This window comes from Salvelinus fontinalis, chromosome 26 (assembly GCF_029448725.1).
Source record: "Salvelinus fontinalis isolate EN_2023a chromosome 26, ASM2944872v1, whole genome shotgun sequence".
NCBI lineage: Eukaryota > Metazoa > Chordata > Actinopteri > Salmoniformes > Salmonidae > Salvelinus > Salvelinus fontinalis.
This window is the reverse complement of record NC_074690.1, coordinates 5681084-5697785: the sequence shown is the minus strand read 5'-3', so window position 1 is coordinate 5697785 and position 16702 is coordinate 5681084. Positions and strand designations below refer to the sequence as shown.

General features: G+C 50.2%; 1 protein-coding gene across 1 annotated transcript in view; it reads left to right on the top strand.

Annotated features, from left to right (window-relative positions):
- The first annotated feature begins 7071 nt into the window (after positions 1–7071).
- The window catches only part of LOC129823579 (alpha-N-acetylgalactosaminide alpha-2,6-sialyltransferase 5-like), a 136628-nt gene continuing 126997 nt past the window's right edge, over positions 7072–16702 (top strand). Inside the window, exon 1 of the mRNA XM_055882420.1 lies at positions 7072–7767. Within this exon, the coding sequence (XP_055738395.1) occupies positions 7753–7767 (15 nt within the window). The 5' untranslated portion in view covers positions 7072–7752. The remainder of the gene's footprint in view (positions 7768–16702) is intronic.

Genomic DNA, 16702 nt, shown 5'->3' with positions numbered 1-16702 from the left:
TGGTTTAATGAAGAACGCAAAAAACCTAAGAAAGAAATAGAGAAACCTGTCCGACCAAAAACACAGAGACCCAGAAAACCTGAGTCTACTCCTTCACTATGGTGAATCACTAAAACAATACAGAAATACACTACGGAAATAGAATGAACAGCACGTCAGAAATCAGCTCAATGTAAATGAAGAATCCATAGAATCTAACCACTTCTGGGAAAATTGGAAAACTCTAAACAAACAATAAGACAAAGAATTATCTACCCAAATGGAAATGAAATGGATAAACCACTTCTCCAATATTTTTGGCCCGATAACAAAGAACAAACAGCAAAAGCACATACAAATCTTAAAATCAACTATTAAAGACTACCAGAACCCACTGTACAGGTTTTTGGATCATAGAAAATCCTTCTTGATTCTCTTTGAGATAGTTGGACTTAGTTTTACGTGGTTAAAGCACACAAAAAAACTATACATACCTCGGCCTAAACATCAACACCACAGGTAACTTCTACAAAGCTGTGAACGACCTGAGACAAGGCAAGAAGTGCCATCAAAAGGAACATAAAATTCAAACTGAAACTGATAGAAGCTGATGACATCGAGGCCTTCAAGAGGACGGCGGCTAGAGAGATTTGGCCCCATGAGTAATGGGCCAGCCTGCTAGCACCCTTCCTGTCAGGTGCGGCACAGAAGACATATCAGGATCTGATACCAGGCGACGCATTACGAGAGGCTGAAGAAGAAAATCATGCGCCGGTATGGTTAGCAGGGCACAAAGATTCCATGATTGGGCGAATGATGCCACAGCGCTCCACCCCCCCCCCCCCGATTGATTAGGCTGGATTAGGCAAGAGCTGGCTAACTGCTGAACCACTGACGATCATGCTCATCGAGAAAGTGGTCGTAGATACATTTCTACGCTCTCTCCTGTTCAAAGCTAAAAAGTTAGCAAGCTAAGCGAGCGCAGATCAACTGGTGGAACTGGTGGAAGGACAACAGGTGGCTTTGGAGGTGTGCAGCGGACAACCATGGAAGTCGGAACTCTCCCATCGCCCGAAGGAGCGAAAAAGGACGAAGGACAAGGATGGAGGAACACCAAATCAAATCAAAGTTTATTTGTCACGTGTGCCGAATACAACAGGTATTCACCTTACAGTGAATTGCTTACTTACAGGCTCTAACCAACAGTGCAAAAAAAAAGTATTAGGTGAACAATAGAAAGGTTTACAACAATAAAAAAGACAGTGAAAAATAACAGTAGCGAGGATATATACAGTAGAGAGGCTATAACAGTAGAGAGGTTATAACAGTAGAGAGGATATATACAGTAGAGAGGCTATAACAGTAGTTATAGTGCCGGTCCTTATTGGGAGGGATTTCCCGATGTTCCACCAACTGTGGACCAGTATGTCCGGAGACGTAGGGAACCGAGGGAACCAGGTGGGAGGAGGAAGCCAGAGAGGCGGGGGGACGCCAGAAGGAGTGATGCCCGGATGTGTGGATTCCAGGAAGTGGACCCCAGGCGTCAACAGAACCCCTCTTTGAGGGTGACTGGGGTGAAGCAAGACTGGAGGAAGGTGAGACGGGTTTGGACGACATGTTCCCGATGAACCATGAGGTGGCACCAGAGCCCGCCTCTCTAACAGGCCGGTTCGGCACAGCCCAATTGGAGGATCCCAATCTGGCCAGCGCTCTCCAGCAGGTGACCGTGGTGGACGGAAAGCCCATGGACGGGGTAAGTCAGATCACCTACCCCCATTTTTCTATAAAGAAGAAGTTGCTATATCAGCTCGTGAAGAAGAATGACGAATGTCTGGAGTTGTTGTTGGTGCCCTGTCCCTTTGTACCATCTGTCCTGCAGTTGACGTACTCCCACCTTCTTGGGGACCACCTAGGGGTGGAGAAGACTGTAGACCGGATCAAGGCACAATTTTACTGGCCAGGTGTGAAGAGAGCAGTGGAGGATTACTGCTGCAGTTGCCTGGAGTGCCAGCAAGTGGCACCAAAACCGCACTTTTGAAGCCCCTTAATTTCCCTACCCATCATTCAGTCCCTTTCAGCAGGACCAGGTGGGACCTCTACCCAACCTCTACCTCTACCCGACCTCTACCTCTACCCGACCTCTACCCCGACCTCTACCCCGACCTCTACCCCGACCTCTACCCGACCTCTACCCGACCTCTACCTCTACCTCTACCCGACCTCTACCTCTACCCGACCTCTACCTCTACCTCTACCCGACCTCTACCCGACCTCTACCCAAGAACAACCGAGGGCACCAATACATCCTGGTGATTCTGGATTAGGCCACCAAGTACCCGGAAGCCATACCCCTGCGCCTCATGGCTACCCAAGAGAATCGCACGTGAGTTAGTCATGGACCCGAGGACCGCTAGATTGGGTTAAAGAAGCCTGGGAACAGCAACCGTTGCCCCATCGAATAATGGTGGAACACGTGGAAGACATGAGAGACCCGGATGGCAACCCTGTGGCCCCTGGTACGGGAACACATGCTGGAGGCCCAGGAGGCCCAAGCGTGGGTGTACAACAGAGGGGCACAACGAAGGGACGTCCAGGCAGAAGACAAAGTGTTGGTGTTGGTCCCCACCTCAGAATGTACGGGCCATATGAAGTCCTTGAGAAAGTGGGTGAATTTAATTATAGGGTCAGACAGCCAGGCATCTGACCCAGATTTACCATGTGAATTTGTTAAAGAAATGGAATCCACGTGATGTACTCTATTCCACCGAAGAAGGCTACCACAGTGACCAAGCCGCCGGAGGTGCCACTGGGGGAGGAGCTGACTGAGTTGGTCGGCCAGAAACAGGACGTGTTCTCAAGTGAACCGGGACACCCCGATCTGGTACAGCACGGCATCATCACCGAACCCGGGAAAAGGATGAAGTTGAGACCCTACCGCATACCAGAAGCAAGGACAAAGGCCGTCAGGACCGATGTAAAAACGATGTGGGAAGCTGGAATCATCGAAGAGTTGAATAGTGAGTAGTGCAGCCCCATAGTGTTGGTGCCGAAACCAGACGGCACCATTCACTTCTGTAATGATTTTAGAAAGTTAAATGAAATCTGGAAGTTCGACGCCTACCCCACGCCTCGAATTGATGAACTAGTAGAACGGCTAGGGACCGCCTGATTTATCAGCACGCTCGACCTGACGAAGGGTTATTGGCAGGTGCCCTTAGCTCCCGAGGCACGGGAGAAAACTGCTTTCACCACCGCTGACGGGCTGTTCCACTACAGGAAGCTGCACGGAGCCCAGACCACCTTCCAGTGATTGATGGGTTCTCCGCCCCCATTGCGTCTGTCTACCTCGATGATATTGTAATCCATGGGAGTCGGAGAGCCATCTAAACCAGGTGAGCGCGATAGTGCAGGCCTTACGGGGGGCGGGGCTAACAGCTAACCCAAGGAAATGTCGGTTCAGCCTGCGGGAGGCTGAGTACCTGGGGTACACCACCAGTAGGGGATGTGTAAAACCCCAGGTGAAGAAAAGTGGAGACGATTTAGGACTGGCTCCGCCCCCTCACCAAGAAGCAGGCACGTTTGTGGGGTTGACTAGTCACTACCGGAGATTTATCCCCCACTTTGCCTCCCTAGCCAGCCCCCTTGACAGATCTGACCAGGAGCCGTCTACCCTGTCTGGTGACGTGGACCGAGGAGACGGAGAAAGCCTTCCAGGACCTAAAGGGAGTCCTGTGTTTTGGACCCATGCTGGTGACCCCGGACTTCTTCAAACCACTGGTGGTACAGACCGATGCGTCCAAAACAGGGTTGGGTGCCGTCCTATCACAGCTACAAGAAGGTGAGGAACACCCAGTCGTGTACATTAGCCGGAAGCGGTTGCCACGGGAACCAAGACATTCCACTGTGGAGAAAGAATGTCTTGCGATCAAGTGGGCGCTGGAGACGCTGAAATATTAGTTATTGGGACGGCACTTCACCCTCGTGACAGACCATGCACCACTGGTTTGGATGTCACGGAATAAGAAAGTAACGCCCGGGTCACCCGCTAGTTCCTATCCTTACAGCCCTTTGCTTCCTCTGTCGTCCACAGATCAGGTGCAGCCCATGGAAATGACAATGCCTTCTCCAGGAGGGATGCTCTGGCAGATCCTGTCTGGTTGGCGGCTCTGGCAGATCCTGACTGACGAATGGCTCTAGCGGCTCCTGACTGACTAACGGCTCTGACGGCTCGGGACAGACGGGCGGCTCTGACGGCTCGGGACAGACGGATGGCTCAGACGGCGCTGGGGAGACGGATGGCTCAGATGGCGCTGAGGAGACGGATGGCTCAGATGGCGCTGCGGAGACGGATGGCTCAGATGGCGCTGCGGAGACGGATGGCTCAGACTGATCCTGTCTGGCGGAAGGCTTTGGCTGCTCCTGTCTGGCGGAAGGCTCTGTAGGCTCATGGCAGACGGGCAGTTCATGCGGCGCTTGGCAGACGGACAGTTCAGGCGCCGTTGGGCAGACGGCAGACTCTGGCCGGCTGAGACGCACTGTAGGCCTGGTGCGTGGTGCCGGAACTGGAGGCACCGGACTGGAGACACGCACTTCAAGCCTAGTGCGGGGAGCAGGGACAGGGCACACTGGACTCTCAAAACGTACTATATGCCTGGTGCGTGGTACCGGCACTGGTGGCACCGGGCTGAGTGCACGCACCTCAGGACGAGTACGGGGAGAAGGAACAGTGTGTACAGGGCTCTGGAGACGCACAGGTGGCTTAGTGCGTGGTGCCGGAACTGGAGGCACCGGACTGGAGACACGCACCATAGAGAGAGTGCGTGGAGGAGGAACAGGGCTCTGGAAACGCACTGGAAGCCTGGTGCGTGGTGTAGGCACTGGTGGTACTGGGCTGGGGCGGGGAGGTAGCGCCGGAAATACCGGACCGTGCAGGCGTATTGGCTCCCTTGAGCACTGAGCCTGCCCAACCTTACCTGGCTGAATGCTCCCCGTCGCCCGACCAGTGCGGGGAGGTGGAATAACCCGCACCGGGCTATGTAGGCGAACCGGGGACACCATGCGTAAGGCTGGTGCCATGTAAGCCGGCCCAAGGAGACGTACTGGTGGCCAGATATGTAGAGCCGGCTTCATGGCGCTTGGCTCAATGCTCCATCTAGCCCTACCAGTGCGGGGAGGTGGAATAACCCGCACTGGGCTATGCACACGTACAGGAGACACCGTGCGCTCTACTGCGTAACACGGTGTCTGCCCGTACTCCCGCTCTCCACGGTTAGCCTGGGAAGTGGGCGCAGGTCTCCTACCTGCCCTTGGCCCACTACCTCTTACCCCCCCCCCAAGAAATTTTTGGGTAGTACTCACGGGCTTTTCGGGCTTCCGTGCAAGACGCGTCCCCTCATAACGCCGGTTCCCTTCTCCGATTGCCTCTGCTCTCCTTAGTGCCTCCAGCTGTTCCCATGGGAGGCGATCCCTTCCAGCCAGGATCTCCTCCCATGTGTAGCAACCTTTACCGTCTAATACATCCTCCCAAGTCCATTCCTCCTTCTTGCGCTGTCCCTTCCTCTGATTACACCGCTGCTTGATTCTGGATTGGTGGGTGGTTCTGTAACGGTGGTTCTCCTCCTCTTCAACCGAGGAGGAGTAGTGATTGAACCAAGGCGCAGCGGGTTGTGAATACATAATTTAATAAAGACACGACAAAACAATGAAGACAGAAAACGACCTAGACTTGAATAAACTACAAAATAACAAAACCGAAATGTATAGACAGACCTGAACAATACGAACTTACAAATAACGCGAAGAACGCACGAACAGGGAAAAATAGACTACACAAAATGACGATGAACAAACATACCGAACAGTCCCTTATGGTGCTACAAACACTGACACAGGAGACAACCACCCACAACGAACACTGTGAAACAACCTACCTAAATATGACTCTCAATTAGAGGAACGTAAAACACCTGCCTCTAATTAAGAGCCATACCAGGCAACCCTTAAACCAACATAGAAACAGAAAACATAGAATAGGGCACTGCATCGCAGTGCTAACTGCGCCACCAGAGTCTCTGGGTTCGCGCCCAGGCTCTGTCGCAGCCGGCCGCAACCGGGAGGTCCGTGGGGCGACGCACAATTGGCATAGCGTCGTCCGGGTTAGGGAGGGTTTGGCCGGTAGGGATATCCTTGTCTCAGTATGTAAAAAAAAAAAAAAAAAAAAAAAATGTAATAAAATGTATGCACTCTACTGTAAGTCGCTCTGGATAAGAGCGTCTGCTAAATGACTAAAATGTAAAAAAAAATGTAAATGTAGAATGCCCACCCAAACTCACGTCCTGACCAACTAACACATACAACAAACTAACAGAAATAGGTCAGGAACGTGACAAATAAACCCTCATTTCCCACCAAATATCCCTAATAAACCCTAATTTCCTACCAAATATCCCTAATAAATTCTCCATTTGCATTCCAGTTGTGCTCCCTGTGCGGTTGTTGAACTTGGGGAAGTGGAAACCCCCTCACCCTTGAGCCTGCTACAATACATACAGTAAAACGATGATTATATTCTAGCAATTGCAGTATGTGTCTCATATAGATATATGCAGTAGAACAATGATATATTTTATCAATTGCAGTACCTGCCTCATATAGATATATACAGTAGAACGATGATATATTTTATCAATTGCAGTACCTGCCTCATATAGATATATACAGTAGAACGATGATATATTTTATCAATTGCAGTACCTGCCTCATATAGATATATACAGTAACACTATGATATAGTCTATCTATTGTAGTACCTGTCTCATATAGATATATACAGTAACATTATAATATATTCTATCTATTGTAGTACCCGTCATATATAGATATATACAGTAACACTATGATATATTATATCTATTGTAGTACCTGTCATATATAGATATATACAGTAACACTATGATATATTCTATCTATTGTAATTCACCTGTCCCATATGTATTTATACAGTAAAAATATGACGTCAGCAACAATGTTCAGATACTAACAGTTATTAATTGGGATAAGATCATATGTATACCGGGCCGTGAGACAGGTTACTTCAGTAGCTCACCTGTCATAAGAGATAATAGTCTACGAGAAGCCCAGTCGACACCAACCCATCACCTTGGACAGCAGCGCAACCAGCGTGAACTGACAGATGGTCCGTCAGTTCAGAGAGAGTACCGTACTCAGAAAACGGACCCGAATTAGAATCGGAACCACAGACAGCCCACTGGTTAGCGCAGATCGGCCGCGGATTCAGCACCAATGTCGTGGACAGCGCCATTGACGGATCAAAACAAACCCGAAATATGTCTGTGTGGTTACTGTGGTTACGGTGGCTCTGCACTGTATTCCAGCATCGCTATTGATTTACAGATACATTTCGTCGCTTGCTTTCTACCTCAGACCTGAACACAGTCAACTTTAAGACCACGCGGTACTCCCAACAGGCAACATCTGTCCCGTAAGCTATGAACCGCGGCACTTGGCTTTCAGTCCATTTCTACACGGGCAGAAGGTGATGTGACTGACACACACACAGGAGCAGCTAGAAACACAAGACTCATCCACACACACAACACAGCACCATACCGATAATGACGGGTTGACGGTGATGGGATGCGAGAAGGGGAGAAGATATTATTCCGCCGGTATATATTAAACTGATTTATACCATGAGGAAAAGTGGAGCTACACGTGCAGACAGTGGGAAATAAGACGGCAAGGTGCTGCAAAATGAAGACAGCAATGGTAAGAGCTCGTATAACTCATTTTGTCGCGGTGTGCCCATTCCTAGGCTAGAACTGCCTGTCTGCACAATTGAACAATTATTCTCTACAGTAGGCATGTTCCTTCTAGCCGCTCTAATGCCATATAGTCTACTGTAGTTTACTGTTCAGTGCCTGTAACCTTATGTTCACTAGCTGTTCTCTGTTCTCGGCTGAAAAGGAGGTTACTGCAGGACTTTTAACAATAGACACCTAGTGAATTATTAAGAAATATGTTACCTTGGAATTTACAGTCAGGTCACTCGTGATACAAGTCGGCGTCCAGGGGCGGCAGGTAGCCTAAAGGTTGGGGCCAGTAACCTAAAGGTTGCTGGATCGAATCCCTGAGCAGACAATGTAAACATCTGTCGTTCTGCCCCTGAACAAGGCAGTTAACTCACTGCTCGCCGGTATGCCGTCATTGTAGGAAATTGTTCTTAGACTTGTCTAGTTAAATGAAAAAAATCCATCAATGTCAGAGGACCTCGGGAAATTGGCCACTGGAGGTGTGTTGCTAGCTTTAAATTGGTTTCCGTTTCGCAAAATGTATGGCGAATGTGCCTAATCGTTTTACCACACACACACATAGTGGTTACCCAAACTTTTTATAGTCCCGTACCCCTTCAAACATTCAACCTCCAGCTGCGTACCCCCTCTAGCACCAGGGTCAGTGCACTCTCTAATGTTGTTTTTTGCCATCATTGTAAGCCTGCCACACACACACTATACGATGCATTTATTAAACATATGAATGAGTGTGAGTTATGTCACAACCCGGCTCGTGCGAAGTGACAAAGAGGGCACAAAATATAATAATAATCAATAATTTTGCTCTTTATTTAACCATCTTACATATAAAAGCTTATTTGTTCATCAAAATGGTGAATAATTCACCACAGGTTAAGGGTGTGCTTGAAAGGACGCACATAACTCTGCAATGTTGGGTTGTATTGGAGAGAGTCTCAGTCTTAAATCATTTTCCACACAGTCTGTGTCTGTATTTAGTTTTCATGCTAGTGAGGGCTGAGAATCCTCTAACATAGGTACGTGGTTGCACGTTTTCTAGTGAGGGCTGAGAATCCTCTAACATAGGTACGTGGTTGCACGTTTGCTAGTGAGGGCTGAGAATCCTCTAACATAGGTACGTGGTTGCAAAGGGCATCAGTGTCTTAAAAGCGCGATTTGCCAAGGCAGAATACTGAGCGCAGCCCAATCCAGAAATCTGAAAGTGTCTTCTGATTAAATTCACTTTTCACCAAAACCACTTATTGCAATTTCAACGAGGCTCTCTTGTTCAGATATCGGTAAGTGGACTGGAGGCAGGGCATGAAAGGGAAACCCAGTTGTTTGTGTCATCCGTTTCAGGAAAGTAGCTGCGTAATTGCTCACCCATCTCAGTCAGGTGCTTCGCTATATCACATTGTCCGTAAGCTTGAGTTCATTTGCACACAACAACAAAATCAATCATACAGTGATGGAAAGACCTGTGCGCTGTCCTTGTTCATGCAGACAGAGAAGAGCTCCAACTTCTCATAGCTTAACCAACTTAATCATAGCCTCAATTTTTGTCCCGCACGTTGAATATAGTTGCGGAGAGTCCCTGTAAATCCTAGATTCAGGTCATTCAGTCGAGAGAAAACATCAACCAAATGTGTAGATTTTTTTTTTACATATTTAAAAAAAAAATATTTTATTTATTTATTACTTTATAAAATGTGAATCACATTTTTATTTGGCGTACCCCCGACGGCATTGCGCATACCCCTGGGGGTACACCCCAGTTTGGGAATACCTGTCCTAGGTTATAGGTTAAAATCCAGGAAGTTGTGGTTGAGAAACCGTAACCCTTACCTCAACCAATCAGAGTTAATACCTCGGATTTTCATAGGTTCCAAGTTCAAATCCAGCAATGGGAAATCGTTTTTGAGATGTTTGTTTTAAGCCTATTGTAAACCTTAACCCTTACCTCAACCATTCCGAGTTAATGGCTAACCTTAAACCCTTCGAAATTTGACGTTCGAGAAAACATGGATGAACATCTGATTTTGACGTGAGACTGTGAGAGCTAGTTGGGAATTTCTTGTTTTAAATGTCTTATTGTCTAAATATGAATGTAATGCCTGTTTCAATTGTTCTCTACTATGCAAAGAGCTGGTATACACTGAGTGTACAAAACATTAGGGACACCTGCTCTTTCCATGACATAGACTGACCAGGTGAATCCAGGTGAAAGCTATGATCTCTTATTGATGTCACCTGTTAAATCCACTTCAATCAGTGTAGATGAAGGGGAGGAGACGGGGTTAAAGAAGGATTTTTAAGCCTTGAGACAAATCAAATCAAATGTATTTATATAACCCTTCTTACATCAGCTGATATCTCAAAGTGCTGTACAGAAACCCAGCCTAAAACCCCAAACAGCAAGCAATGCAGGTGTAGAAGCACGGTGGCTAGGAAAAACTCCCTAGAAAGGCCAAAACCTAGGAAGAAACCTAGAGAGGAACCAGGCTATGAGGGGTGGCCAGTCCTCTTCTGGCTGTGCCGGGTGGAGATTATAACAGAACTATGCCAAGATGTTCAAATGTTCATAAATGACCAGCATGGTCAAATAATAGTAATCACAGTGAACAGGTCAGGGTTCCATAGCCGCAGGCAGAACAGTTGAAACTGGAACAGCAGCACGACCAGGTGGACTGGGGACAACAAGAAGTCATCATGCCAGGTAGTCCTGAGGCATGGTCCTAGGGCTCAGGTCCTCCAAGAGAGAGAAAGAAAGAAAGAGAGAGAGAATTAGAGAGATCATACTTAAATCCACACAGGACACCGGATAAGACAGGAGAAATACTCCAGATATAACAAACTGACCCTAGCCCCCCGACACATAAACTACTGCAGCATAAATACTGGAGGCTGAGACAGACAAAGAAGATATGGATTGTGTATGTGTGCCATCCAGAGCGTGAATGGGCAAGACAAAATATGTAAGTGCCTTTGAACGGAGTATGGTGGTAGGTGCCTGTCACACTGGTATTAAGTTTGTCAAGAACTGCAACGCTGCTGGGTTTTTCACGCTCAACAGTTTCCCGTGTGTATCAAGAATGTTCCAGCACCTAACAGACATCCAGTCAACTTGACACAACTGTGGGAAGCCATGGAGCAAACATGGGCCAGGATCCCTGCGGAACGCTTTCAACACCTTCTACAAGGTCCATGCCCCGATGAATTGAGGCGCTTCTGAGGACAAAAGGGGATGCAACTCAATATTAGAAAGGTGTTCCTAATGTTTTGTACACTCAGTGTACATACCTGCTCTGTTGACGACATTACATTATGAACACGGATGGATACCTGCTATGCCTGTGAGATAAGTGATGAGAATTATATTGTACTTACTAGATGAATTTAAAAGTGACAAGCCATTCTGCTTGAACCTTCCACCTTCATAAACTACATGTCATCTGTAACCCCTCCTTAGTGGGAGATAGCAGACCCTCCTTAGTGGGAGATAGCAGACCCTCCTTAGTGAGAGACAGCAGACCCTCCTTAGTGGGAGACAGCAGACCCTCCTTAGTGGGAGATAGCAGACCCTCCTTAGTGAGAGACAGCAGACCCTCCTTAGTGGGAGACAGCAGACCCTCCTTAGTGGGAGACAGCAGACCCTCCTTAGTGAGAGATAGCAGACCCTCCTTAGTGAGAGATAGCAGACCCTCCTTAGTGAGAGATAGCAGACCCTCCTTAGTGAGAGATAGCAGACCCTCCTTAGTGGGAGACAGCAGACCCTCCTTAGTGAGAGATAGCAGACCCTCCTTAGTGGGAGACAGCAGACCCTCCTTAGTGGGAGACAGCAGACCCTCCTTAGTGAGAGATAGCAGACCCTCCTTAGTGAGAGATAGCAGACCCTCCTTAGTGGGAGACAGCAGACCCTCCTTAGTGAGAGATAGCAGACCCTCCTTGGTGAGAGATAGCAGACCCTCCTTAGTGAGAGATAGCAGACCCTCCTTAGTGAGAGATAGCAGAACCTCCTTAGTGAGAGATAGCAGACCCTCCTTAGTGGGAGACAGCAGACCTTCCTTAGTGGGAGACAGCAGACCCTCCTTGGTGAGAGATAGCAGACCCTCCTTAGTGGGAGACAGCAGACCCTCCTTAGTGGGAGACAGCAGACCCTCCTTAGTGAGAGATAGCAGACCCTCCTTAGTGGGAGACAGCAGACCCTCCTTAGTGGGAGACAGCAGACCCTCCTTAGTGAGAGATAGCAGACCCTCCTTAGTGAGAGATAGCAGACCCTCCTTAGTGGGAGACAGCAGACCCTCCTTAGTGAGAGATAGCAGACCCTCCTTAGTGAGAGATAGCAGACCCTCCTTAGTGGGAGACAGCAGACCCTCCTTAGTGAGAGATAGCAGACCCTCCTTAGTGAGAGATAGCAGACCCTCCTTAGTGGGAGACAGCAGACCCTCCTTAGTGAGAGATAGCAGACCCTCCTTAGTGAGAGATAGCAGACCCTCCTTAGTGGGAGACAGCGGACCCTCCTTAGTGGGAGACAGCAGACCCTCCTTAGTGAGAGATAGCAGACCCTCCTTAGTGAGAGATAGCAGACCCTCCTTAGTGGGAGACAGCAGACCCTTCTTAGTGAGAGATAGCAGACCCTCCTTAGTGAGAGATAGCAGACCCTCCTTAGTGGGAGATAGCAGACCATCCTTGGTGAGAGATAGCAGACCCTCCTTAGTGAGAGATAGCAGACCCTCCTTAGTGAGAGATAGCAGACCCTCCTTAGTGGGAGACAGCAGACCCTCCTTAGTGAGAGATAGCAGACCCTCCTTAGTGAGAGATAGCAGACCCTCCTTAGTGAGAGATAGCAGACCCTCCTTAGTGGGAGACAGCAGACCCTCCTTAGTGGGAGACAGCAGCACCAGGTCATCTGTCTACAGCACACCCTCCTTAGTGGGAGACAACAGCACCAGGTCATCTGTCTACAGCAGACCCTCCTTAGTGGGAGACAGCAGACCCTCCTTAGTGGGAGACAGCAGCACCAGGTCATCTGTCTACAGCAGACCCTCCTTAGTGGGAGACAACAGCACCAGGTCATCTGTCTACAGCAGACCCTCCTTAGTGGGAGACAGCAGCACCAGGTCATCTGTGTACAGCAGACCCTCCTTAGTGGGAGACAACAGCACCAGGTCATCTGTGTACAGCAGACCCTCCTTAGCGGGAGACAGCAGACCCTCCTTAGTGGGAGACAGCAGACCCTCCTTAGTGGGAGACAGCAGACCCTCCTTAGTGGGAGACAGCAGACCCTCCTTAGTGGGAGACAGCAGCACCAGGTCATCTGTGTACAGCAGACCCTCCTTAGTGGGAGACAGCAGACCCTCCTTAGTGGGAGACAGCAGACCCTCCTTAGTGGGAGACAGCAGCACCAGGTCATCTGTCTACAGCAGACCCTCATTAGTGGGAGACAGCAGACCCTCCTTAGTGGGAGACAGCAGCACCAGGTCATCTGTCTACAGCAGACCCTCCTTAGTGGGAGACAGCAGACCCTCCTTAGTGGGAGAAAGCAGACCCTCCTTAGCGGGAGACAGCAGACCCTCCTTAGTGGGAGACAGCAGCACCAGGTCATCTGTCTACAGCAGACCCTCCTTAGTGGGAGACAGCAGCACCAGGTCATCTGTCTACAGCAGACCCTCCTTAGTGGGAGACAGCAGCACCAGGTCATCTGTTTACAGCAGACCCTCCTTAGTGGGAGACAGCAGCACCAGGTCATCTGTCTATAGCAGACCCTCCTTAGTGAGAGACAGCAGACCCTCCTTAGTGGGAGACAGCAGACCCTCCTTAGTGGGAGACAGCAGCACCAGGTCATCTGTCTACAGCAGACCCTCCTTAGTGGGAGACAGCAGACCCTCCTTAGTGGGAGACAGCAGCACCAGGTCATCTGTCTACAGCAGACCCTCCTTAGAGGGAGACAGCAGCACCAGGTCATCTGTCTACAGCAGACCTTCCTTAGTGGGAGACAGCAGACCCTCCTTAGTGGGAGACAGCAGCACCAGGTCATCTGTGTACAGCAGACCCTCCTTAGTGGGAGACAGCAGCACCAGGTCATCTGTCTACAGCAGACCCTCCTTAGTGGGAGACAGCAGCACCAGGTCATCTGTCTACAGCAGACCCTCCTTAGTGGGAGACAGCAGCACCAGGTCATCTGTTTACAGCAGACCCTCCTTAGTGGGAGACAGCAGCACCAGGTCATCTGTCTATAGCAGACCCTCCTTAGTGAGAGACAGCAGACCCTCCTTAGCGGGAGACAGCAGACCCTCCTTAGTGGGAGACAGCAGCACCAGGTCATCTGTCTAAAGCAGACCCTCCTTAGTGGGAGACAGCAGACCCTCCTTAGTGGGAGACAGCAGCACCAGGTCATCTGTCTACAGCAGACCCTCCTCAGTGGGAGACAGCAGCACCAGGTCATCTGTCTACAGCAGACCCTCCTTATTGGGAGACAGCAGCACCAGGTCATCTGTCTACAGCAGACCCTCCTTAGTGGGAGACAGCAGCACCAGGTCATCTGTCTACAGCAGACCCTCCTTAGTGGGGGACAGCAGACCCTCCTTAGTGGGAGACAGCAGCACCAGGTCATCTGTGTACAGCAAACCCTCCTTAGTGGGAGACAGCAGCACCAGGTCATCTGTCTACAGCAGACCCTCCTTAGTGGGAGACAGCAGCACCAGGTCATCTGTCTACAGCAGACCCTCCTTAGTGGGAGACAGCAGCACCAGGTCATCTGTCTACAGCATACCCTCCTTAGTGGGAGACAGCAGCACCAGGTCATCTGTCTATAGCAGACCCTCCTTAGTGGGAGACAGCAGCACCAGGTCATCTGTCTACAGCAGACCCTCCTTAGTGGGAGACAGCAGCACCAGGTCATCTGTCTACAGCAGACCCTCCTTAGTGGGAGACAGCAGCACCAGGTCATCTGCCTACAGCAGACCCTCCTTAGTGGGAGACAGCAGCACCAGGTCATCTGTCTACAGCAGACCCTCCTTAGTGGGAGACAGCAGCACCAGGTCGTCTGTCTACAGCAGACCCTCCTTAGTGGGAGACAGCAGACCCTCCTTAGTGGGAGACAGCAGCACCAGGTCATCTGTCTACAGCAGACCCTCCTTAGTGGGAGACAGCAGACCCTCCTTAGTGGGAGACAGCAGCACCAGGTCATCTGAGTACAGCAGACCCTCCTTAGTGGGAGACAGCAGCCATAGGTCATCTGCCTACAGCAGACCCTCCTTAGTGGGAGACAGCAGCACCAGGTCATCTGTCTACAGCAGACCCTCCTTAGTGGGAGACAGCAGCACCAGGTCATCTGCCTACAGCAGACCCTCCTTAGTGGGAGACAGCAGCACCAGGTCATCTGTCTACAGCAGACCCTCCTTAGTGGGAGACAGCAGCACCAGGTCATCTGTCTACAGCAGACCCTCCTTAGTGGGAGACAGCAGACCCTCCTTAGTGGGAGACAGCAGCACCAGGTCATCTGTCTACAGCAGACCCTCCTTAGTGGGAGACAGCAGACCCTCCTTAGTGGGAGACAGCAGCACCAGGTCATCTGAGTACAGCAGACCCTTCTTAGTGGGAGACAGCAGCACCAGGTCATCTGTCTACAGCAGACCCTCCTTAGTGGGAGACAGCAGCACCAGGTCACCTGCATACAGCAGACCCTCCTCAGTGGGAGACAGCAGCACCAGGTCATCTGTCTACAGCAGACCCTCCTTAGTGGGAGACAGCAGCACCAGGTCATCTGCGTACAGCAGACCCTCCTTAGTGGGAGACAGTAGCACCAGGTCATCTGTCTACAGCAGACCCTCCTTAGTGGGAGACAGCAGCACCAGGTCATCTGTCTACAGCAGACCCTCCTTAGTGGGAGACAGCAGACCCTCCTTAGTGGGAGACAGCAGACCCTCCTTAGTGGGAGACAGCAGACCCTCCTTAGTGAGAGATAGCAGACCCTCCTTAGTGAGAGATAGCAGACCCTCCTTAGTGAGAGATAGCAGACCCTCCTTAGTGAGAGATAGCAGACCCTCCTTAGTGGGAGACAGCAGACCCTCCTTAGTGAGAGATAGCAGACCCTCCTTAGTGGGAGACAGCAGACCCTCCTTAGTGGGAGACAGCAGACCCTCCTTAGTGAGAGATAGCAGACCCTCCTTAGTGAGAGATAGCAGACCCTCCTTAGTGGGAGACAGCAGACCCTCCTTAGTGAGAGATAGCAGACCCTCCTTGGTGAGAGATAGCAGACCCTCCTTAGTGAGAGATAGCAGACCCTCCTTAGTGAGAGATAGCAGAACCTCCTTAGTGAGAGATAGCAGACCCTCCTTAGTGGGAGACAGCAGACCTTCCTTAGTGGGAGACAGCAGACCCTCCTTGGTGAGAGATAGCAGACCCTCCTTAGTGGGAGACAGCAGACCCTCCTTAGTGGGAGACAGCAGACCCTCCTTAGTGAGAGATAGCAGACCCTCCTTAGTGGGAGACAGCAGACCCTCCTTAGTGGGAGACAGCAGACTCTCCTTAGTGAGAGATAGCAGACCCTCCTTAGTGAGAGATAGCAGACCCTCCTTAGTGGGAGACAGCAGACCCTCCTTAGTGAGAGATAGCAGACCCTCCTTAGTGAGAGATAGCAGACCCTCCTTAGTGGGAGACAGCAGACCCTCCTTAGTGAGAGATAGCAGACCCTCCTTAGTGAGAGATAGCAGACCCTCCTTAGTGGGAGACAGCAGACCCTCCTTAGTGAGAGATAGCAGACCCTCCTTAGTGAGAGATAGCAGACCCTCCTTAGTGGGAGACAGCGGACCCTCCTTAGTGGGAGACAGCAGACCCTCCTTAGTGAGAGATAGCAGACCCTCCTTAGTGAGAGATAGCAGACCCTCCTTAGTGGGAGACAGCAGACCCTC